At 46.9% G+C, this 23,158-nt stretch overlaps 1 protein-coding gene across 9 annotated transcripts in view; it reads left to right on the forward strand.

Annotated features, from left to right (window-relative positions):
• Positions 1 to 23,158, forward strand: part of JARID2 (jumonji and AT-rich interaction domain containing 2) — a 232,890-nt gene that overhangs the window by 179,632 nt on the left and 30,100 nt on the right. For all 9 annotated transcript variants that reach the window (XM_055570664.1, XM_055570665.1, XM_055570668.1 and 6 more), the window contains one exon: positions 10,699 to 10,875. In XM_055570664.1, the coding sequence (XP_055426639.1) occupies positions 10,699 to 10,875 (177 nt within the window). The remainder of the gene's footprint in view (positions 1 to 10,698; positions 10,876 to 23,158) is intronic.

Here is a 23,158-nt window from a genome sequence, read left to right on the forward strand (position 1 = left end):
AGGAAAGTGGCTTGACGGGTGCAGTGGACTGGACCCGGACACAGGTGCCAGAGTGGCCGTGCTGGGCAGAGGGGCACAGGTGGAGCGGAGGGAAGGGCGCCCTGCACAGGCCCTAGTGGGGAGCTGGCTTTACAGACAGAAAAAGGTCTGCAGAAGCCCCTTCCAAGGCTGGGCAGGTGACTTCGTGGCTTGGAGAGCTGGCCCCTCGTTAAAGCAGGGAGTCTGATGTGTTAGGTGCTGTGGGCCCAGGCTGGATAGTCACCACGGTTCTTTGCTGAGGGGAAGACCCTCACGGGTTTAGACCTTTGTTGAATAAGTTGATCATGGCAGCATCAGAAAAATGGATCCAGGCTACCAAAGCCTAAGCAGTGGGCTATTGTAGGAAGACAGGCAGGAGGCCGATGGATGCTAGTGGATCCTGGGCAGGTGACTTAAAGCTTTCAGCCTCAGTGTCCTCTTTTGTAAAATGGATGTGCAGTCAGCATGTGGTTGCTGTGGAGTTAGACTAAATGACGGGTGCGAAGCGGACCAGATGGGGCCTGTGGTACCATCCAGCCCGTTAGTATTTCCTGGTGAATTTAGGAGATGAACAGGGGAGGGGAACAGGTTCCTCCAAGTGACACGGATGAGGTACAGTTTAAAAGACCAGCCAAGGAGAATGCAGTACCAGAAGAGACAGGCCACCCATGGAACTTTCTCTAAAGACAGTCACCAGCTTTTATCGGCAAGGCATGTGTATTTCGATAGAATACTGACTTTGGGTAATTAAGTAGGGCAAATGAAAAAGCTTGGGGTGATTTAGAGGTCACAAAACGAAAGGGGATTAACCTGCTAGAAAGCAATTAAATAATCCTCCGATTGCGAGGAGCACCATAGCTCTGATAATGAACTTCCTTGAGCGAAATGGGAGTGCGTTACAGTACTGAAGTCTTTGGGGAGGAGGGCCCTCTGTCACAGTGGTACACAACTCTTTTCTGGATGAATCCTTTTTGGGAGGTGTTGCATCTTAATTTTTTGGGAGGGCTAACAGACAAAGTGATGTTTTCACTACCCTGAGGATTCTAGTGGCCATCCTCACGTTTCTTCACACTAAACCAGCCTTATGTTCCTCATATGCTTGATTTTCCAACAGAGTCTGTACACTTGGCTGAGTTGTGCTGAGCAAGCAGTTTATTTGCCAGAAGAGTTTATCAGGCTCATTATGAAGAAATATGAAACCATCGGCTCCTGAAGCGCCCAGGAGGGGAGGGATGGGGCCCCTCTAATTGCTCTGTGACCTCGATCGGTCGTTCAGACTCCAAGACGTTTTGCTCAGAGGGTTGGCGGTGCTCCAGGCCAGCTGGCCCCTGACCAGGCTCTGCCCTCCCTGGAGATGAAGCCGGTCCTTGCTCCCGCCTGTGGCTGCCGGCACCGAGTCAGTGTGCTTCTCAGATTGTCTCTGGCCTCTTCCCTACTTTCTGCTGATTGCCTCAGTATTTCTCATCCTTTCTGAAATCCCATTTAGAGAAAGAAGGTCGATGGGGGCAGAAATCTGGAAGTAAGGTTAGTCCTGTTTTGTTTGTGGCGCACCTGGCCAACAGCTGACAGTGCTGAAGTGACCAGTGTCCACGTCCTAGAGACTCGGTGCCCCTTGCCCTGTATTTATGTCTCTATTAAGGTTCGTGGGCGCTTTCCCCGTGGAGAGAGCACACTTGGGATGGGCTCTGTGTGGCCGCAGTGAAGTGAATTTCTGACTTGTTTCCCGTTGCATACGTGATGGGTGGAAGTTACATAGGTTGAGCCCACTGCGCTCTCCGTGTGGTGTGACCTGTGCGTTGTGTTCATTTGCGGCAGGGAGATCCAGAGACCTTGTTCCATTTGACCGGATGTGTGCTTGTTCATGTGTGTTTCAAGCCATGGGTGTAGATGACAGCGGGGGAAGATAGGAAGCCGATTGTTCAGCTGCTAATTAAAGGCGCTTTCTCCTGTCTCGGTGCTCGGCTGGGTCAGGTCTCCCTGTGAGCTGTCAGGAGGGAAGGTGGTTTTCGTTGCCGAGACCCTCATGTCAGGGCTCTTGCAAAGAGAACATGTGCCCCGCTCTGGTGGTGGTGGCGGCGGCTCCGTCGTGTCCGACCCTTGCGACTCCGTGGACTGTAGTCCACCAGGCTCCTCTGTCCATGGGATTTCCCAAGCTCTGCTCTGCTGGAGGCATTGCCTAATCATGGGGTCAGGCAGCCACACCTGGGAACCCATAACTGCAGAGGAGGCCTCTGAGAGGACAGTCACATCGCCACTTCCTCGCTGTTCTTCCTGAAAAAAGGCTCCCAAGGGCTGAAGCTTTCCAGCCCTCACAAGCGTTGCTCTGCCACCTGTTCCCAAATTCCAGACTAACTACTGAGTTCATTTTGTGTTTCCGTCCTCTTTCTGAGCCCCACCCCATCCTCTCCCAGTGGCCAGTCTGCAGACTCTCCCATTTAGGAAAGCAGGTAGGAAGTAAATCACCTTCGCCCTCACCTGCTCTCATGGTTGTGAGTTGTTTCGCTCCTGAGCTGTGTGTCACCCTAAAAGCGGCACTGCCACGTGGGTGTTGCGTGTGCTTTGTCCTGTGTTGCCTTACAGCCTTCGGGGTCATCACACTTGTTATATCTGAAGATACTAAGCCCATTGTACAGGCAAGTAAACGAGTCTCCCGACAAGAGGGTACATGGCTGCCAAGCTGGCACGTCGTCCTGGACTTTCAGACTCCATGTAGTCCAATGACTGGCGCCCTTGGTTTTGATATGTGTGTATTAAAAGGAAGATCAGTTTCAGTAGAGGCCCCATTACCCAGCCTTCTCCTTGTACCATAAGGAGCTAGGGCCTCCCTTTGCGTTTGGACTTTGGCTGGAGGGCTCTTCCCCGAGTCCTGCTGCTTGGTGGCGCCAGAAATGAAGTAGGGTGGATGTTTGATCGTGATATTAATTACCTTTAATATTAATGTGAAGTAGGCTGAAACTTTGATTGTAATATTAATTACTTTTTCTTTTTAGGGCACATGATATTAAATTTATACTGATATAATAGAGAAAAGTCATTTAAATCATGAAAGTAAATCACTCTAAAGAAAATAGCAGATGGATTTAGTACCCGATCTTAAGAGTTATATGGGAGTGGGCAGGGCTTGGGAAATCCTGGTGGAAATTCTTATCCCTGGTAAACTGTAAAGGCTGACGTGGAAGAGACACCGGCAGTCCGTGCGTCGCAGTCGTCCCGGCTCTCGGGGCGCTTGTATTAGGTGTGTGGGTGCCTGAGTGTGCAGGGCGGGTGTGGGTCACAGGTGCTTGGGTCAGTGCTGGGTACGTAGACAGTGGGATTAACGGGCCAAGGTTGCACCCACTTTCTCTGATAACTGTTCAGTTTCAAAGGATGGAGCTCTCCTCTCTTGGAACTCAGAAAATCAAGGAATATCTCCCTGCCCCCGCCCCAGACCCTACCTGCTCCCTTTGAAGTTTGTTTTTTTATATGTTAATGGGCTTCCTAGGTGGCACTAGTGATAGAGAACATCCCTGGGTCGGGAAGATCCCCTGGAATAGGAAATGGCAAACCGCTCCTGTGTTCTTGCCTGGAGAATTCCATGGAAACAGGAGCCTGGTGGGCTGCAGTCCATGGGGTTGCAAAAAGCTGGACCCGACTGAGCGTCTGAGCACGTGGTAATAGGGCCCGATTGCTTCCATTCTCTGTGTGTGTCCTGAAGATCCATCACAAACATGCCAAATCCGGGCCACAGCCCGGAGTGTGTGAGCTCAAGCTACAGAATTTGACTCCCCAGCTAAATGACAGCGGGCGGGGAATCCCTTTAGGGTCTTTTCCAAAATCTAGCAGAACGAGCTATGTTTAGCTTGTTAAGATAAAGAACTGGTCGGGGGAGGGAAGATAATGAGAAAGAGGGCTTGTGTGTACATGATTCACAGAGAAGAATCCAATTTTACAGAAACCGCAGCCCAAATTAGAGAAAGCAAGTTTTTGGATTAAAATGATTTCTGTTGTGGTTGTAACATACCACAGTTTGATTTTTGTCCAGATGAAAACATTTGGTTTTCACTTCAGTAAATATTGTGGAGACATTGCCAACTAATTCTGAAAAGTAATGAAATACGGCTTTGGCAAAGCACAGATGCGTTCTGCACTCCCGATTCCACCGACTGATCCAAGTTCAGATTTTTTTTTTACGTTTGCTAATGTGCTTGAATAATCAGGAGAGAAAAATCTGCCTGTGATTTTAATAGAAAACTGTAAGTACACGTGTATACCCCCTGCCTCCCGTTCCCTATGCCATCCATGCTGCTGGTGTGACCCCATAGATGGCAGCCCACCAGACTCCCCCGTCCCTGGGATTCTCCAGGCAAGAACACTGGAGTGGGTTGCCATTTCCTTCTCCAGTGCATGAAAATGAAAAGTGAAAGTGAAGTCGTTCAGTCGTGTCCGACTCTTAGCAACCCCATGGACTGCAGCCCACCAGGCTCCTCCATCCATGGGATTTTCCAGGCAAGAGTACTGGAGTGGGGTGCCATTGCCTTCTCCGATGCCATCCATAATCCTCTTAACATATTAAAAGCACTCACCTTTCATTGATGACTGCTTTATTTTTTTATTTTTTTTTTCAGTGTTACAGCTCTATTTTATTTAGAAGATAGCAGGAGAGTGAGAGAGAGAGAGAAAGAAAAGAGTGCACGCACGTGGGAGAGAGAGTCCAAGAGAAAGCGCTTTGGCTCCTCCTTTTATATGTTTTTTCCTCCACCTGGGCCTGCCCTATGCAAATTGGGCTTAGCCAGGAGTGCTGTTTGTTCTGCCTGAAGTCTTCACTCTGGTCCTCAGACCTTCCTTGTCTTAGCCACCACCATTTTGGACTCCTTTTCCCTATTCTACCTACCTAACATTCCCCCCTCAAGAGATGGGAGGCCCAATTCTTCGGGAATAGGGACGTCGAGGTCTTTCTGGCTACTTCCTGCTGAACTGGGGCGGTGAGGTGTATTGGGCCTCCCCCTCTTGCTAGTCTCAATCCTCAGAGCCCTTATAGCGGTGTCCAAGGGTGTGTGATATATTCCGTGGTTAGCTGTAGTTATATATCTTTGTTGAACTGGCACTGCATGTTGTAGCTGGTTGACCTTAACCGGAGGTCTTCTGGAATCTGCGACTGGGCCGCGTGAGCTTTCTGCTGAGTTCGTTTTTCACTGTCCCGGTTTCCAACAAGATGGGCCTTCCCCTGAGCTGGGTTTCTTCGCCTTCTGCTTCTAGCGTTGGAGCTTCGCTGAGTTGGGCTCCTGCTGTGTTTGGCCTCTTCCACACAGAGGTTGTTTCAGCCAGGTTATATCTGAGTCATGGCACCATAGATGTCACGCGAGTGTATGTTCCTTGGTTCTTTGTCTCGTCACAACAAAGATTTGGAGTGACAGACATTAAAGCCCTCGGCGCGTCACAGCTCTTGGGTCTTGGACAAACCGTGCTACAGCTCTTAGGCAAATCAGTGTTACAGCTCTCTTTTATTTAGAGGATAGCAGGAGAGTGAGAGAGAGAGAGAGAAAAGAGTGCACGCACGTGGGAGAGAGAGTCCTGATGACTGCTTTAAAACTACAGAGTTTGTAGAGGAGATGTGCTTAAGCTCAGTCATGTCCGACTCTTTGCGAGTTCTGTGGACTGTAGCCCTCCAGGCTCCTCTCTCCATGGGATTCTCCAGGCAAGAACACTGGAGTGGGTTGCCAAGCCCTCCTCCAGGGGGTCTTCCTAACCCAGGGATCGAATGCAGGTCTCCTGGGCTGCAGGCGGATTCTTTACCTTTTTCTGAGCCACCAGGGAAGCCCATGGAGGAGATAGATGGAGTTATTCTGTGTGATGAGGTAACCTCTCTGACTTGATTAACGTCACAAGAGGGCCTGGTACCTACGGAGGGGAGGGAGCCCACCCCAGGAACCAGGTGGGAGCCACTCAACCATTTCTCAGACCCCTTGTTTTTACCGTAGTGGTCTGCCGTGGGAGGAGATGATTTCTCTTCTGGAAGCTTTTCCTTGTTGTATTTCCCATTTCTCCCATCCTATTTTCATCTCTGTAGATCTATGCCCCGTTTTCCTGAATGCTAGGCCCAGAATGAGCTTTTCAAAAGTTTACTTCACCTGATGTTTGGAGGCAAAAAGCTACCCTAATAAATTTTCTAGAGAGGAAGTTTGCTTCTTAAGTGTGAGAATCTATGAGTTGTAGACCATTTTTAATCAAAAATTCTAAAAACACGCAGAGTCTTCTGTTTTCAGATGCTAAATGTTAACTTTCCATGCACACAGCTTCAATTGGATTAGCAAATGGACCCATTCACCCATTTTATAAGGAGGAAGGGGGTGATTTTACCAGTGATAAATAATCCAGACTATTGGCTGTTTTCAAGGCTTCGAAATACCCTTTCCTTCATCTGTTTACAGATTCCTCCTCCTCTAAGCTTATTTGTAAATTAGCTAATCGAGCTTGTATCTTGGCTAAGAAGAGAGAAATGCTGTCTGTGAATGTCTGATTAGTTTGGTTTCTCAGATGCTTTTGGCTCTCTTTTATGTATTTGAGGGTCTTCTGCAGTTATTTTCTAGGTATTTAGCAGTCTGTGTTTCTCTATCACCTTGGTTATGCCATGTGAGATGATCTTCCTGGTTTTGTGTCAATGAGAGAGAAGGAAAAGCTGTTTTTGCTGCTTTTTCCTGGTTGCTGTGGTTCCCCCGATCTGGAATGTTGGCTTGACCCTCTCCGTCACTTCTAAGCGGACATGTCAGCGGGTCTTAGAGGGATTACCAGTAGCTGTGTGGTGACCGAGGTTTGGAATATTCAGTGTTGTTGGATTTAGTCTTTTCTGCATGCTTTAACTTGTTAACAAGGTTAACAAGAGGTACAGGTATGCAGGTACCCAGAAAAATTCTGAAGGTATGTTCCTTCTGGGGGAGAAGCTATAGTTGATGGGGCCACTCCTGAGATTGGCAGTGGCTTTTTAAATGAAACGTGGAAGGTGGTAAGGCTCTACCCGGGCCATGATGCAGAGGGGAGAATTGGCACAAGCTTATTATTTGAGCCAAGGGCATCCTGACTCTGTTAGCTCTGACCTTTCTGCCCAAGGCTCCTTATTATCAAGCACTAGTCTTTTTCCTCTACTAATCCCTTCTCCTTTCATCACAGGAGTCTCTTCATTCCTCTTCTTATTTGAGCATCTGTATTGTCTTTTATTTTGCTGATGCTTTGTCTTTAGGTCCAACCAGCAAGTCATTTAGGAGGGAACCCACATTACTTTTTAGGGTGAAAGCAATCGCTTTTATCCCCTGTGCCCCCCTACTTGTGTCTTTTCCACCTCTTGACTGCAGACCCAGTCCCATCAGAAAAATCTTACATTATTGTAAGTTTTGCTTTAAGAGCGACTCCCGCAGGGAGCACGCTGCCCACCCCTTCCCTGGTGTTCTGCTTCCTACTGCACATTTCCCTATAGAACACACATCAGGTTACATCACTGTGTATACTTGGCTGAGAAGCTGCTTAAAGAAATGGATTCTTAAGTTTGGTTGCTTTCTTCTTTTGTTAAAGTTACCCTGTTTGCTTTCTGTAGGATATTAATGAAACTTGGGTTCTGAACTGAGCTCCTCAACATTTCCTCCGTTTTAGTTCTTTGGCATAAATTTAGTGCTCACCCCTTTCTCAGAGTTTTGAACATAAGGAATGTGATGCTTTATGTATTGGGTTTGAGTTTCAAAAAATCCTCAACAGACTCTGTAGGTGGCAGTTACTTCTTAATTTCTCATGTGGTTCGTGTGGATTTTGCCCAGAATTGGGCAGACTTGCTTTGCTCCCAAATGGCTTCAGTTGCAGAGTTTATTGCCTTCTCTCCTGATCCTGATGGGATGGAGCAAGGCGAGGCGGTACTGGCTTACTTCCTGAGATTCCATCCTGCAATCCTGCTTCCCTCCAATGGAGGGCAGAGTGAGCTGTGGAAGTTACTGCAGGGTCTACACACACACCTGCTCTGTGTGGTCCTGTATAATCCGCTTTCTGATTTCAGCCGCGCTGGTCAGTGCATCCGACACAGAGTGCAGGGAGGCTTTACTTTAAGAGAAATTAGGTGTGGCTGTTTTGATCTTGAAGGAACTTGAAGAAATGTGTTTAACCTTGTTCTTCTTTTACTGAAGAGGAGAATTTAATGGCTGAGTCTGTCAGTGCCAAGTGCCGGGTCCCCAGCTCTGTCTGACAGCATGTAATGTGTTACTGGATGTCATGTCACATGCTGGAATGAGTTGGAGCTTATGGGAAATTTCCTTTCCTTTCTTTCTTTATAATTTTTTTTAAACTCAGAACCTCTTTTTGAGCGCTGAAATAAGGTTTCCTGGTTTTTTCCTTAAATGCTTAGATTTATGGGACTTCCCTATTGGTCCAGAGGCTTAAGACCTCACCTGCCAGTGCAGGGGGTGTGGGTTTATCCCTGGGTGAGCAGCTGAGATCCCACATGCCTCATGGCCAAAACCAAACATAAAACACAAGCAGTTGTGTAATAAATTCAATAAAGGTTTTTTTTTTTTTTTTTTTTTTTTTTAGGTTAGATTTAGGAAATGACCCATCAATGTAGGTACATTTGGCCTTGGAGGTACTTTGTGTGTCTCTGTGAATGATATGTTCCGACTGGAAACTTTTTAAGTACAAAGCTGGGAAGGATGGTGTCACTTCTTTTTCTATTCAGTCTTGTACTAGTTGTAAAACCACTTAGTACAAGGGTAAATATATTGTTGTAGTAGGAAAAAGGCCAGATATTTCCTCCTCTTTTCTTTTTTTTAAAAAGCTTCATCTTCTAACTTCTGCTTGATCAGATGGTTTTCCCCAAAGCCTCTGACAGACCTTCCTTCTGTTGAGAACCTGCTTCTAATTGGAAATGATCAAAGGGGAGAAAACAAAGGAAATGGCTTTGGTCAGAGTGTCTCCAGTTATGTTATACAGAGTGTTTGTCACACACATCCCTTTGGAGTTTCGTTTCCATTCAGTGCTATGACCCATATAACTTGCGGGCTGGGGTGTTTGAGTATCAGTAGGTCATGCTGACAAGTGGAAGGTGCTGTCTTTGTCTTTGCGTTTCCCGGAGCTGGGCAGTCGTGGTTCGCCGCTTCAGTGCTCTGAGGCTGCTCGTTCATGTCCATTTCCTTGTTAGAACAGGTAGCCCTGATGCTGGAATGGTTAAATTAGCCATTGTGGTTGAAGTTTGAGATCCAGTTTGGGAAGGAGAGCACGTTCAGTTACTTGAATCTTGATGGATACTCCTGAAGTGTTAGCTCATTCACAGGACACTGGCAAGAGAAGAAATGAACTTAACATTTATTCTTCTGTTACTTGATAGCAGCTCTTCTCTGGATACTTAATGGGAAAGAAAATGAAAGTTACTGCCAGAAATTAACTCAAGGGTTTTAAAAATTGATGGATTAATCAATTAACCAATTAACTGACTAATTGATTATTAAAAAAACAAAAATTAACAGCCTTTGGTCCCAAACAGTATACCAGTGAATTGACCGATCTTCTTCTGAAAATTCATGATTTAATAAAGAAGAACGGTATTGTGCTTCTTTGTAATATTGAGCTTGTTTTTTGGTGTTACTGTTCTGTCTTAGGTTCAGAACCAAAAATGTTTGGCGATGAGGAGGTTAAGGTGTAAAAGGAGTAAGGGATTGGGTTCTATGAAGAGGTTTTTTTGATTTTTAAATTTATTTAAGCCAGTCTTCTAGTTAGTGTTATGCAAGAATTTATTTTAATAATTTTACATGCTATTAACCTGATCATAATATCAAAGTAGCTTCCAAATATATTGTGATTTTGGAATCCATACCTGTCACTCACCCCCTATGAATATGAGACAGATTCCTTTTATAAGGAAATGTCATATTTTGTTTTTATCACTTGTCTCTCTCTCTCTCTTTTTTTTTTCATTTTACAATCATTTGCTTAAGTTCATACTTTTTAAGTCTAGACGATGTAACCCAGAATAGTCTTCATGTCCTTGACACTGTGGGTAGGGTTTTTTTTGTTTTTTTTTTTTTTTTGCTCAATTCAGTCTTTGTTGTTTTCCCCACTCCCTTCTCAAGAATAGTCAAATGAGATTTTAAAATTTTTGATTTGTTATGTTTGGTGAATGGTATCGTCCCTCCTCCCTGCTGGGGGATTTTGCCTGAAATCTGTTAAAGGGACACAGATAGAGTTCTATTTCCTGGAGTATGTTTGAAAAATAAAAATGGCAGTAGAGATTAATTGCTTTGTTTTATCTGCTCAGTCATGAGGATTTAAGTTTGTAATTTAGTACATGGGTCCACTTGGGCTTCCCTGATAGCTCAGTTGGTAAAGAATCCACCTGCAATGCAGGAACCCCAGTTCGATTCCTGGGTCGGGGAGATCCACTGGAGAAGGGATAGGCTACCCACTCCAGTATTCTTGGGCTTCCCTGGTGGCTCAGCTGGTAACGAATGCACCTGCAATGCGGGAAACCTGGGTTCGATCCCTGGGTTGGGAAGATCCTCTGGAGAAGGGAAAGGCTACCCAATCCAGTATTCTGGCCTGGAGAATTCCATGGACTGTACAGTCCATGAGGTTACAAAGAGTCAGACCCCACTGAGCGACTTTCCACTTGAAGTGGGCTCTGGAAGGGGTGGAGACTCAGGCCCTTGTTTATGCCCCTCCTTTTGACCCCGCCAGGTTCTCCTGCGCTGCCCAACAGCATGGTGTATTTTGGAAGCTCTCAGGACGAGGAGGATGTTGAGGAGGAAGATGATGAAACAGAAGACGTCAAAGCAGCCACCAACAATGCTTCATCTTCATGCCAGTCAACCCCCAGGAAAGGAAAAACCCACAAGCATGTTCACAACGGACATGGTAGGTCCACTGTTGAATTTGGATTTAACAGATAAAATCCAGAGCTTTGAGTGAAAGGTGGAGTAGATCATATGTTGAGAAGATGATGAAGGTGGCAGAGGTGGGTGGGTTAGTGATGTTTTGCATACTTCTTTAAGTACCAGGCACTTAACGGAGAGATGGGTGGTATAAAATGGTCCAAATAGTTGTGTTCGAGGTAAATAGATTGTTGGATACATATTCTTAAGTTTGTGAAGATGATGGTAAATTCCATAAGATCACAGATGTAGGAGTTGGAGGCAGAAGATACCGCATCTGAACAGGCGTGGTCGAGATGAATTCATGAAGATGCTGTTGTCATGCACTTACTGTTGTGATTCCAGCAGTTATCCAGCTTGTGAAATCAGGGGCATGCATGTGTAGTAGAAACTAGACTCGTTTTCTTCCCCCTGACTCTTAACATTCCAGGGGCAGGACACGTAGCCCCAAAAAACAAGAAGGAAAGATCGACTGTGAGAAAGAGAAAATTATAAATGAGTTGACCATGGAACGTGCTCAGTGGTTTTTCAACAGGGAGCTGACTTAATCAGAGTTATATTCTGAAAAGATTAAGCTGGCATCAATTAAGAGGATTTCATAAAGGGAAATGATTTCAAGAAGAGGAAACACATTTAAAGGCTATAATTGTAGGCAATTACCTGGCTCAAGGTAACCAGGGACTAAAAGGTGGCAGTGTAGATGGGAGGATGTAAGTACAAAAATGTGGAGGCAGATACAGAAATACTGCAGGGGTGGGGTTGAGAGAACTTGATGAGTAACTGGATTAGTGTCGGGTGTGGCTGGGGTGGGAAAGGAAATGAGAAGAAAGATCACTGATGGCAGCATGGTGATGACTGCTTTCTGTGAGCTCTTACCCAGCTTCTCTGGGACTCACAGAGACCCTAGAACGTAGAGCATCCACATCTACAAACGATAGAAAATCCGTGTTGCCAGTAAGTGATTGAGGCAGAGGGAAGTTCGTCTCATTCTGTTCCTTCACGGCCGAGCGCTCGTCTTTCTGGCCTCGGTGGACCTGTGGGACCGGATCACTTGGACGTGATGGGAATCTGGCCACCTGCACTGTTGTTGGCATTTCTGCCTTGACAGTTGAATGCTTTTTCATTTGCCCTGCTTCTTGTTTAGGGCTGTGTTTAGGTGGCATAGAGAGATGAGGGATGTGACTTAAAGACCGTAGAGTTTGTTGAGCAGATGAGGTTAGTAATCTCAGTGTAGAAGAAGTGAAGTCGCTCAGTCGTGTCTGACTGTTTGCGGCCCGATGGACTATAGCCCATCAGGCTCCTCCATCCGTGGGATTCTGCAGGCAAGAGTACTGGAGTGGGTTGCCATTTCCTTCTCCAGGGGATCTTCCCGACCCAGGGATCGAACCCAGGTCTCCCGCATTGTAGGCACACACTTTACTGTCTGAGCCACCAGGGAAGCTCAGTATTTCTCAGCCTCCTTACCTGTCACGAAGGCACTCAATGAAGTGTGTGTATAGCCTCTGTTAGCTAGCTGTGTGTAGACATGTTCATGTTAAGGGGTGGCTTCTCTAACTAGTGGGTGGTCTCAGAAATCTCCTTTGTGAGAGACCAGAGAGCTGTTTTCCATGAATGACAATAGAAATAATAGATTTTAGGGTGTGTTCATCTACATTATCTTTTGATCCCATCTGCTTTCTCTCCAGCAAAGTCACTGGGAGGTGGTCAGGGCAGGAGGCGTTTCTTGCTTTATAGTTGAAGAAAGGGAGAGCTGATGTCTTGTATCCATCACTAAAAGTGGCCGACTGCAGCTCAGAGTCACGGTTTTTGCAAAGCCCCTGCCCCAGAAGCCGCCGTCCCCTGTAAGGGTGCGCGTGTGGACAGCTGAGCTCCGTGGCGGCTCCGGCCTGTGGCGCAGGTGGAGCCGCGCTCCTGTCCGCTTGACAGCGGCGAAGAGCCAGCGCCTGGGCCCCCGGCTCGGTGCGGGGCTCCACTTGTGCTGCTGCCGCGTGGCGCTCATGACTCTGGAGGGTTTATGTCTTAAAAATCCCAGAGGATGTCGGAGCTGGCTTTGTGTGAGGCCAGTGGAAGGAGGGGGCTGAAGCCAGCTCAGAAATACACAGGCTGTTAGGAAGGCTCCTCCAGTTTCACATGACTCAGAGGAAGTTGTTTCGTTCTTTTTAAACGAGAAGTCCGCTTTGGGGAAAGCCAATTTCAGCCTCAGGTGCAGTATTTTAGAAACATGGTGAGCTTTCAATACCTATTTAGCTGAGCTTATCTACCTACCCTGTTCTACATCCTCTGTGACACGAAGAAGGCCCAGGACAAGGACACGAACTGCCAACATCAGATTATTAAAGCATGACTTAGTGAGGCTGGGGAGCAGGTCCCCAGCAGGAAGGTGTAAGGAGATTCCTCAAAACACTGTCTTTACCACCAGAGAAAGGAGTTATTGATACTACAGGGCCATGGCCCCAAAGTGGTGAAACTAGAATGCAGTCATCTTGGAAAACTGAACATTCAGCTCTGGAATACTGTTCCTTTCACAGCCATTTCTTGATAATTGAAATTATACTGTAACACCAAATTGCATAATGCACACATTTGTTCCCCCCACCCCCACCTTTATCCTTTCCCATAAGGTCTTTATCAGCATCAAACAGTCATCATGAGCTTCATTTCCTGACCTTTTTAAGGCTTAATTAGCTGTGTGGTAGGCATTTAATTTCTCTGATTCTTAATTTCTTCTTGTGTGAAACAAGCAAGGCAGCCTAGATGGGTGTCATTTGTTCCTTCCTTCATTTATTTTTGTTGTTGTTCAGTCGGTCAGTCTTGTCCAACTCTTTGTGTCCCTGTGAACTGCAGCACACCAGGTTTCCCTGTCCTTCACCATCTCCCGGAGCTTGCTCAAACGCGTGTCCTTCATTCATATCCTAGAATAAAGAAATAATCATGTCTGGTGTCTCATGTACAGGCATCATTACCCTTGACATTTGTTATGGTGGATGTTGGGCATTGCTGTCTGTTCAAGGGAAGTGGCTTTTCCAAGAAGATCCAATTAGCTGGGTGAAGATCCCTAAAATTTTGTTTTTTTCTCCTCTGAGACAGTAGTACGTTTTTCAGATTAAAAATGTTTATATCTCACCCTGTTTCCATTGGTTTCCCATTCTCATCCATTCTTTGTCTTGCTCCTGTTTTGACCCATGGGGAACTTGGTGCAGGGTTGTGTCTACTAGAGTGTGAGCTACAGAGTGTCAGCAGTGAACCCCAGGACTGCAGTGGTTTTCACAAGCAGTCAGGACCAGACCCCCGAGAACTCTGTTTCCATGATTAATACATACAGATCAAACGTGGCACGATTCCCATAGCAGTTTAAGCTTGTCTTTCCTGCTTTGTGGTTTTGTTTTGTTTTGTTAATTGAGACTCTTTCTTTTGTAACTATTGAGCAGAATTATTTGAAATTCCTTGTAATGGGATTTAATTATGGGTACCCATCAGTTGCAAAAGTGAATGTTTAAATGTGACATAAGACTACAGAATGACACAGATATTCCTAAAGAGGGTTCACTTGGGATAGAAAGTTGCCAGGTGGGAGTACAGGTGGTGTTTACCTGATCTGTTGGCGTGGCCACGGCCTGGCCATCTATAAAGAGAGCAGTGGGACGGTAGGTGATGTGTATGAGGCCGCGGTTCAGGCTTACCCAGGACCAGCGCCAGCCCACTTGCTTCTTCTGTCTGGGGTTCAGAGGAGACCTCCTTCAAATTCAGAAAAACGGACTTTTCCGGTTCAGGTTTTGAGAGCACCTTCAGAGCCCCAATTGACTAGGTGTGTAAGGCACTAGGGCCTGGCCGCCTTTCAGGGAGCAGCAGGCTGGTGTCAGTTGCTGAGCCTTGGGCCGGACCACGTGGACTTGTCCGTCCGCAGAGTGGTGAGAGCCCTTGGTGCAGCGCCTCTGCAGGAGGCCGTGGTGCTCTCAACTGGCTTCCTGTGCTTTCCCGCCCCTCAGCCCCCGCTCCCTGACTGGAGGGTGCTTGGGGGCATGAGCAAAGAATCATTCTCGAGGTGAAAGTCGGTTCTCTGAGTGCATGGAAAGAGACGATGGGGTGCAGCCTGTGAATGAGACGAGGGTGTCCGCTTTCCCTGCCCTTCCTTTTTGATCGATTCATTGATAACTTGCCTTAAGTTAACGCCCTCATTTTCCCAAAAGAAAAATCTACAAGACCGATCGTCTCAATTTCCTTTTGATTTGTGACTCAGGTGAAAAATGTGCAAGTGTTAGAGCAGATTTTCTGAAGAGGAAGACCTGGGTGAGGCCGTCATCACCAGGTAGTCAGGCAGGTGCTCGGGATTGTGGACTTCTTCACACAGGAGAATAGGCTGCTGTCTCGTTCTCCGTGACACTGGGTTTCTCTTGTCTGGTGGTGCTTCCCGCTGCTTTGTGAGCTGGAGATGTGAGGTTTGTTGGGAGATCTGGCATCTATATCCTCCTCCCAGGAGTGGAAGTAAATGCACAGAAGACGTGGGGAACACTTTATCATGGGGACAGCTTTGGCCCCAAACCCTGATCTGCCTGCAGATCCAAAAAAACGGTTTTATTTAGGCTGTGCTGGTTTGAAGGGAGGAGAACCTAACCAAGCTGCCAACAGTGTTCTGCTTTATCTCGTTTCTCCCCTGAACTTGAACCTGCGTGGGCAGGAGCAGGGCTCCTGGAAGCTGATACAGGAGAGAAGGCACACCCCTCTCCCCGCCTCCCCTCCCGCTCCGTGTCTAACTGGCCAGGCTAGGGCAGACCCAGATCCCTGGGGGTCCGACCCCTGACCGCAGCAGTCCCCTGCAAGAGCCTGGTGTCCCCAGCACGTGTTTAGTTGTGCAGACGTTCCAAAGGACCCTGATGTTCTCATTTGTAATCCACTGGGCATCCTACTGGAAATGGACGTGGTTTATTAAAATACGTGATCTGAAGTGACACGGACGGCATCACGTGTGCTCGTAGCCTCGGCTCTGCGAACTGGAGGGTCACAGTAGCAGTGCCTCCAGCAACTTCTATTTTGAGGACTCTTTTTTTCAGTTTCCAAAATACCCCTCCATCTACAGAGCCTGAGATGGTCCTCACAGGAAAGCACTTAAGTAATCTCTGTATTTGGCCCCAAACACACAATCAAAACGTGCCTCTGAGTATTTGTGTTGCAAGTTGATAATTTGAAGTGACTCAGTGTTTGAAACGTTCTTGTCATTGGTAATTGTTCTTTGTCAGAATAAGTGAGGTAGGGTAGGGGAATTAATACGTTTGTCTAGAAAGAGTCTGGCTTTGGTTCTTCTTATCCTTTCACAGGAGAGCTCAGTGAGAGTGGGCTGCTCAGATCAGCCCCTTATTGTGTATTCTTCTCATGCTTTTCTTTTTTTTTTTTGCACTTAATGGAAAATGGAAGGAATAGCAGAGACCTCTCTTTTGGTGCGCCTCTGTTTCTGAAGAGGGACATTTCTCACAAGCCTTTTTAAACAGCATGTCATTAGACTCCCAGCTGGAATGATTTCATTGCTTTTGAATTGACACTGGCTCGGTTCCGGGGGGCGGGGTGGGGTGTGGTGCCTTATGTAAGGGCCAAAAATCAGTAGTTTGGCCGACTACACTTGTGTCTGCCCTGGGATCACCTTCGAGGTGCATTCCGTCCCCTGTCTGGGGGGTGGGGGGGTGGGTTGTATGTGCAGGACCAGGGTCCCTCTGTGTGCCACAAGGAGACGCTGTCCAGCTGTGAAGAGCTTTTTTTCTTTAACTGATGCTTTTGTGGAATATCCTCTTCACCTTTTTTTTAAACCTCCTGCAGCTTGATTATTTTTTTCCCTCCCAGTTGGGGCAGCTGAATCTCCTGAGCTGGAGTATGGGTTGGAAGCTGTTCTTTAAGAGCGGGAGAATGTGCAGAGTGCTAAGTGTGTTGTTAGCCCTCCACTGCCCCCTCATCTGGGGCCACTTGGCCTCGTGGCTGAGAGCAGGATGCCGATGCTTGTTTGCCCAGATGGGGTCGCTACTTGAGGCCGTTCTAGTTTTCTTATCTTTAAAGAAGTAGTAGGCATGCTTTTTCATAGGTTTTTGTGACGGGTAAATGAGTCGGTGTAGGTTGTATTTCTCTCTGGTAGAGAGTACCATATTGGCTGTTAATGCCTCATTTGATTGTAAGATCTGGAAGTCTAGAAATAGCCTCATAGTTGATAAGAGAATCCCAGGAAGTTAGTATGTTTCAGATACCTGGCACACGGTGAGGGCTGCCCCAGAGGGAGCGTGAGTCATGCCCACCCCAACTGCTCACCAGGAGCTGCTCCACGTGTGATAGACAGACCCTGCTGAGCCGTCCGCTAGGGTGATCGGCTCTCCCTCGTTTCTTGTTTCCTTTAAGCATTTGCTCTGTGGGTCACGCAGGCCCTTGGGCATGCCTACACCGAGGGCCGTGCTGGCGCCTCCTGTTTGTTTAGCATGTAGATGTCTCTTCCTGGGGATGGCAGGGCCCCTGCTCTGTGGTGAGAGGCTCGGGCAGATTTCAGAGACAGATGACTGGGGAGATGGGTCTGGTGGTGGAAGAGGAGCTTCTGGCTTGAGTCCACCTTCCTGACCAGGTGTCTTTATCCAGTGGTTTAATTCTTTAGGCCCCAGTTTCCCTGGTTGTAAAATACGGAGAGCACCTGACTTTTTCCATTTGGGTTCAGGACAGGCAGGGATGGAGTTTCATTTGGGGGTGATGGGGACTTTAAACTTAGACTGTGATGATGGTTGCACAGGTGTGAACACGCCGGAACCCACTGGATGGTGCACTTTGAATGGATCACTTGCTATGTGGAAAGCAGCTTACTAAAGAGAAACAAGTGTCTGTTAGAACTCAGTGAGTGACGGATGCGTTCAGCATGGCGCCTGGCACTTGGTAGGTTTTCAGAAACAGAGTCTGGATACCGTTTTGTTGCTGGCCTCAGGTCCGATGATTCTTCCAAAGAACTGTAATACTCTGCAGTGCTGAAGAAATTAAGATAACATATTTGATTTTCAGAATTTTTAATCAATTTTGTTGTTCATGCTCGGCTAGGATGTGTTTGTATCACATACATTGTAAATTGAATTGCTGAGCTGTTCACCCAACTGCTCAGTATTTAATATTTCCAGCTACATTCATCGAGCCTGTCTTGAGGGCATGCTTCAGTCGCGGGGAAAGTTGTGCGCATATAGGATGCCGTTTCCTTTCCTGGTTGCTTTCCTGGCTGGGGGGGGCGAGTGGAAGTGTGTGTGGGACAATGGCAGATCCACAGACTTTATTTGGAGAACCTTGAAAACAATCCTTACTACGATACCGATACTGCTGTATTTGCTTTTCTGTACTGATATTTTTATTTTGCATTTTTATCCATTCTTTTGTAACTTGTAGAGTTGATCATGTGTATGGAGTGCTTTCCAGTTTGACTTTTGTGCACACTTACTTTGCATTCACAGCAAAACCTTGAGATTCCTTGTTCAGGTCCAGAGGTGGGCCAGAGGTCTTGCCATTGACTTCAGAAGTGGTTGACCTTTCAGAATTCATCTCCTTGAATGTAGGGCTTTAGGAAACCCCAGGCTGCAAAAAGCACTTTTTTCATTTGCTCTTCAGAGTTATTGCTTGTCCCCTGCTGGAGTATATGCCATGGCTCTGTGCTGTGTCTTGGTTCTTGAGGGTGAGAAAGCAGGAGACCCCTCTCGGCCCACTGGCCCCTCTCCCGACAGGTCCTCCGCCCGGGTGTCCTCTGGTCCCCCTGCGGCACGTTGGAGAATGCAGGTGCCTTAAGCCAACTGGTGCGGGGACAGGCAGGGGTAAGTCACCATCAGGCCATCCGTCTTGTCCTTTGCTCGGCTCCTTTGGGGGCCAAGTGGGCCAGTAAACCCATTTTTCAATGACAGAAGCCATTCATTCTGATTGATGGTCTTTCTGATGCCCTGACCTTTGTATTATCATAAAGGTCATCTGCTCTTTTCAGACTTCAGTATCTGCAGTTACTAGGATCCTGTGTAAGGAACATGTTTAATTGGTAAATCTGTCCAACTCGGTTGGCTATATTACATCATTGTCCACAGTGTATCCACATTTCTAGATCTGGGTACCCTGGTAGCCAAGTTTTGATTGAAAAAACATTCCATGACTTACAGATTCAAGTTCTTATAGAGAGAAGAAAATTCAGGTTGGCTTTAAAGATTCTTTTCAACAGGTTTCTTTTTCCTGTTACACAGTGTAGCCAAAGTGGTAGAATTGCACTGGGTGGAAATTCCCGAGGGCTTTCAGAACACCAGGTAAACCAGGAGAACTTGCTTGTGATACCAGATCAGGGTGCACGTGGACTGGCGTAGGTCCAGCTATTGCTGGGGGCTCCCAGCCCGAGCAAGACCCTGATGGAGCCGGAGCCGACCTCCGCGTTCTCGCGCTCCAGCTTGACACGTGACTGCTCCAGCCAAGTCAGTGGAGCTGTTTTGGCCCAGGGCAAACCAGGTTGCAGCACTCACACAGCCAGCATTAAAGTCCTTTTGAACTATTGGCACAGGTTGGCAGACACATTCCATTGTTTTCAGACAATAGTGACAAAGTTGAACTGGCTCCAGGGAGCAAGTGCGGCTTTTGTACAGTAACAAGGATCCGATGCCAGCCGATTGATGGGGCCTGCCTTCCCAGAGTCCGGACGCCTTGTAATGACATGAAGCTTACATTTAAATATCTGGCTTCCGATCAGAAACTTGGCGTGTTCCTCTTTTCCTTTCCATAACACAGTCTTCTCTATTTATAATGATTCTTTTTTCTTTCTTTCTTTCTTTTGTCCCTTCTTGTTTTGGGGTTGACAGAGAGAGCAAGTCTCATTTTACGTAATTTGGGGGTTAGTCCCATCTTCGACCTTCTGCTGTTTCTTTCCTCGTATGTGTCATGTGTCTGCTGGCAGACCTTCCTGCCCAGCTTTCCATAATGGCTTTTGTCTGTGTTTCTTTTTCAGGGTGAAGGTTAGACACTGGGTCATCACAGGGTGTCATAGAACTTTGGCCAGATGCCATTCAAAGGGTCTTTTTTCCTGCTCACCTGATAGAAAAAACTTCCTGGTTTTCAGATGAAGTGCCTTCCTGGTGCTAATAATTAGAATGTTTGGGGCTATACTCTCCTTACGAGGAAGGACTCTTTTCAAGTGGGGGTCTTGTCTTTGCTCTTAGAGCAGGAGCTTTTAAGAAGATCGTGGACTGTAGCCTACCAGGTTCCTCCATCCATGGGATTTTCAAGGCAAGAGTACTGGAGTGGGTTGCTGTTTCCTTCTCCAGGGGATCTTCCCAACCCAGGGATTGAACCTGGGTCTCCTGCCTTGTAGGCAGATGCTTTTACTGTCTGAGCCACCAGGGAAGTCACTAAAAAAGATCAACTTTCTTATATTTGTACAGCTCTTTTCTCTGAAGAATGGATAGTGTTTCATGGACTTCTAAGTACTTTAGTGATTCCTGGAGGCCAGATAAGCAGAGGCACTGGTTTGATCTTCTGAGAATGGCAGCACAGATGTGTTATGGATCTGGCAGCTAGGAGTCACAACCAGCCGGTCTGGTCCAGCTTGTGTATGGAGTGAGGGTTTTAAAGGCCTGGAGGATCCCCTGGGAATCTTGTCAGGCTCTGACTATGTGGACAGAGTCAGATGGGGGAATGTGGTTTAGTACAAACCCTCTGGAGGTCTAAGGTCCTCCTCAGACGTGAGGTCCTCCTTATAAAATGTGGCTTTCCGCCTTTCATTGCAATCAAAGGTTGCTAGTGAAGCTGTTTCTATAGTGACTTATCTTGCCCATTTCTTTTTCATCCCCCATTGGGAGCAAATTTTAACCTTCTCGGGCCTGAAGTGACCCTCAGAATACCCGCCTTTGGATTTAAAGGTTTTGCTTGCCGTGGTATGGAAACCCTTGCTACAGGCCATTTAACTTTCAGAGAGTGTGTATACAAATCAATATATGTGTTCATTAATGCACAGCTGTTTGTATCTGAGTATACAGTATAATTTCCTAATACTGTTTCTGGTGATAAACACTTTTTTTCTCTCCTTAAAGTAATGAGCCCAAGTATTCTTTTAATTGGAGGCAGCATGTGTGGGTCCTCTGTACATTGAACTTTCTGTCTCATCTTCACAGGGTTTAGGCTTTTCCTGTGAGAGTGGATATTTTTTCCTTTGCTCTTCTGGAGAATCTTACAAGTTAAGACAAAAGATAATTACTTGAAGGAGTAAAACTGCAGGTTCCCACGCCACTTAAAATCAATGAGCTGCTGCTGACAAAAGACACCTCGTCTGAGGTCCCGTCATCTGGCAACACCCCCCCTCCCCCCCCCCCCCCCCCCCCCCCCCCCCGGTTATACTTGAGTTGACTTCCTGGCTGTGTTTGCCATTTGGGTGGACAGCTGCTCTGAAATAGCACAGTGGTTACAGAAAGTGGATTTCTTCAAAAACTCGCCCTTTGTTGCAGATCAAAGTTAATGTTGCTCAATTTTTTATTTTCGAAATCTTGAAAACCTTCCCCTTTCCCAATTATCTGATCACAATGGTCTTTAGCAGAAGCCCGTCGTGTGCTGTGCACTGCAGCCGGTTCAGTTATTATGTTTAAGGCACGTGCTTCTCTCCCTTCTGCTGTGATCAGAGGCCCCCTCCCCGCTCCTGGGGAGGCAGTTTTGGTGCTGGTGGGGTTAGAGCTCCCAGGGGGCATTAGAACAGAAGCAGAGCTGTGCCTTCTGTTTCAGAGACATAAGGCCAGTGAGCAATCTGCTCCCCTCACCCCTGGATTTCAGAAAGATGGTGCTGGCTGACCATAGTGCCACTCTGAGTTCTTGAAGTCTCCGTCCAGTGACTGGCCTTGCCCCGTGGTTCACTTGGAGTGGCGTCATCAGCTGTGCGTGTGCACTGGGGCTCCGCTGCCCGCTGGCCGTTGACTCCATCGTGGTGTGGTCATCCCTGCAAACTAACGCCTGCCCACTGCTCCCTCTGAGATCCTCTCTAGATTAATGTTTTGTCACTGAATCCTCCAAGCAACCCTATGAGATAAATAGTCAGTTAGAAAACTGAGGCTTAGACAGGAAACCAGTCCAAGGTCAGATAGTTAGCAAATGATTTCTCTGGATTTAAACTTAGCATAATTTGGAGCCTGGGGGCTTCTCTTGTGGTTCAGACAGTAAAGAATCTGCCTGCATTGCTCAAGACATAGATTCCATCCCTGGGTTGGGAAGATCCCCTGGAGAAGGGAATGGCTATCCATTCCAGTTGTTTTGCCCGGGGAATTCCATGGACAGAGGAGCCTGGTGGACTTCAGTCCATGGGGTTGCAAAGAGTCAAACACGACTGTGTGACTAACAAAATTTTGGAAGCTGAGCTTTTTGCAGGGTGCGTGGCTGTAGAGGTAAGTTCAGGGGCCATCAGAGCTTCGGGAAACCACGGTGTAGCTAATAACCAGGGGGAAGACGATCCAGTCTCACCGGTTTCAGGCCTCTTGGTCTCAAGACCTGTTTCTACTCTTAACAACCATTGTGGGGCCCGCAGAAGGCTTTTATATTGTGGCTTGTATTTATTGATATTTACCATATTAAAAGGGCTTTCCTGGTGGCTCAGACGGTAAAGCATCTGCCTGCAGTGCCGGAGACCTGGGTTCGATCCCTGGAAGGAAATGGAAACCCACTCCAGTACTCTTGCCTGGGAAATTCCGTGGACAGAGGAGCCTGGTAGTCTACCGTCCATGGTGTCACAAAGAGTCAGACACGACTGAGCAACTTTACTTACTTACTTACCATATTAAAATTAAAACTGAGGTGATTTAGAAATATTTACCTATTTAAAAACAACACATATGCATTCCATGTTGATACAAATAACATTTTCATGTACAGAAAGGGACTGTTTTTCCACACCCGAAAAGTTGTAGGTGAGGGAGGTTGCATTGTTTGACTTTTTTGCTAATCTGTTTAATGTCTGACTTAGTAGATGACAGGTACCTTCTTAAGTCCGCTTCTGCATTCAGTAGTATATAAGAAAATCAGTTTCAGACAAAGCGGTGGTTGGAGGAGGGAGGCGCCTTTGTGACAGTTGTATTCTGTGATTTCACGCAGACCCAACTGAGGGTAGTTTCTTCAAGGTCAGTTGTCATCTGAACCCCTGTTGGTGAACTTTTCCTGCAGGGTTAGGTTAACATCCATTGGTTTGCCCTCCGCCTTGAATGGCTGTCTTAGCCACACACAGTTTTATAATGTCTTATAGCGATCATTTGAGAATGACGGTCCACTGGTTT

This window comes from Bubalus kerabau, chromosome 3 (genome assembly GCF_029407905.1).
Source record: "Bubalus kerabau isolate K-KA32 ecotype Philippines breed swamp buffalo chromosome 3, PCC_UOA_SB_1v2, whole genome shotgun sequence".
In the NCBI taxonomy this organism is placed as follows: Eukaryota; Metazoa; Chordata; class Mammalia; order Artiodactyla; family Bovidae; genus Bubalus; species Bubalus kerabau.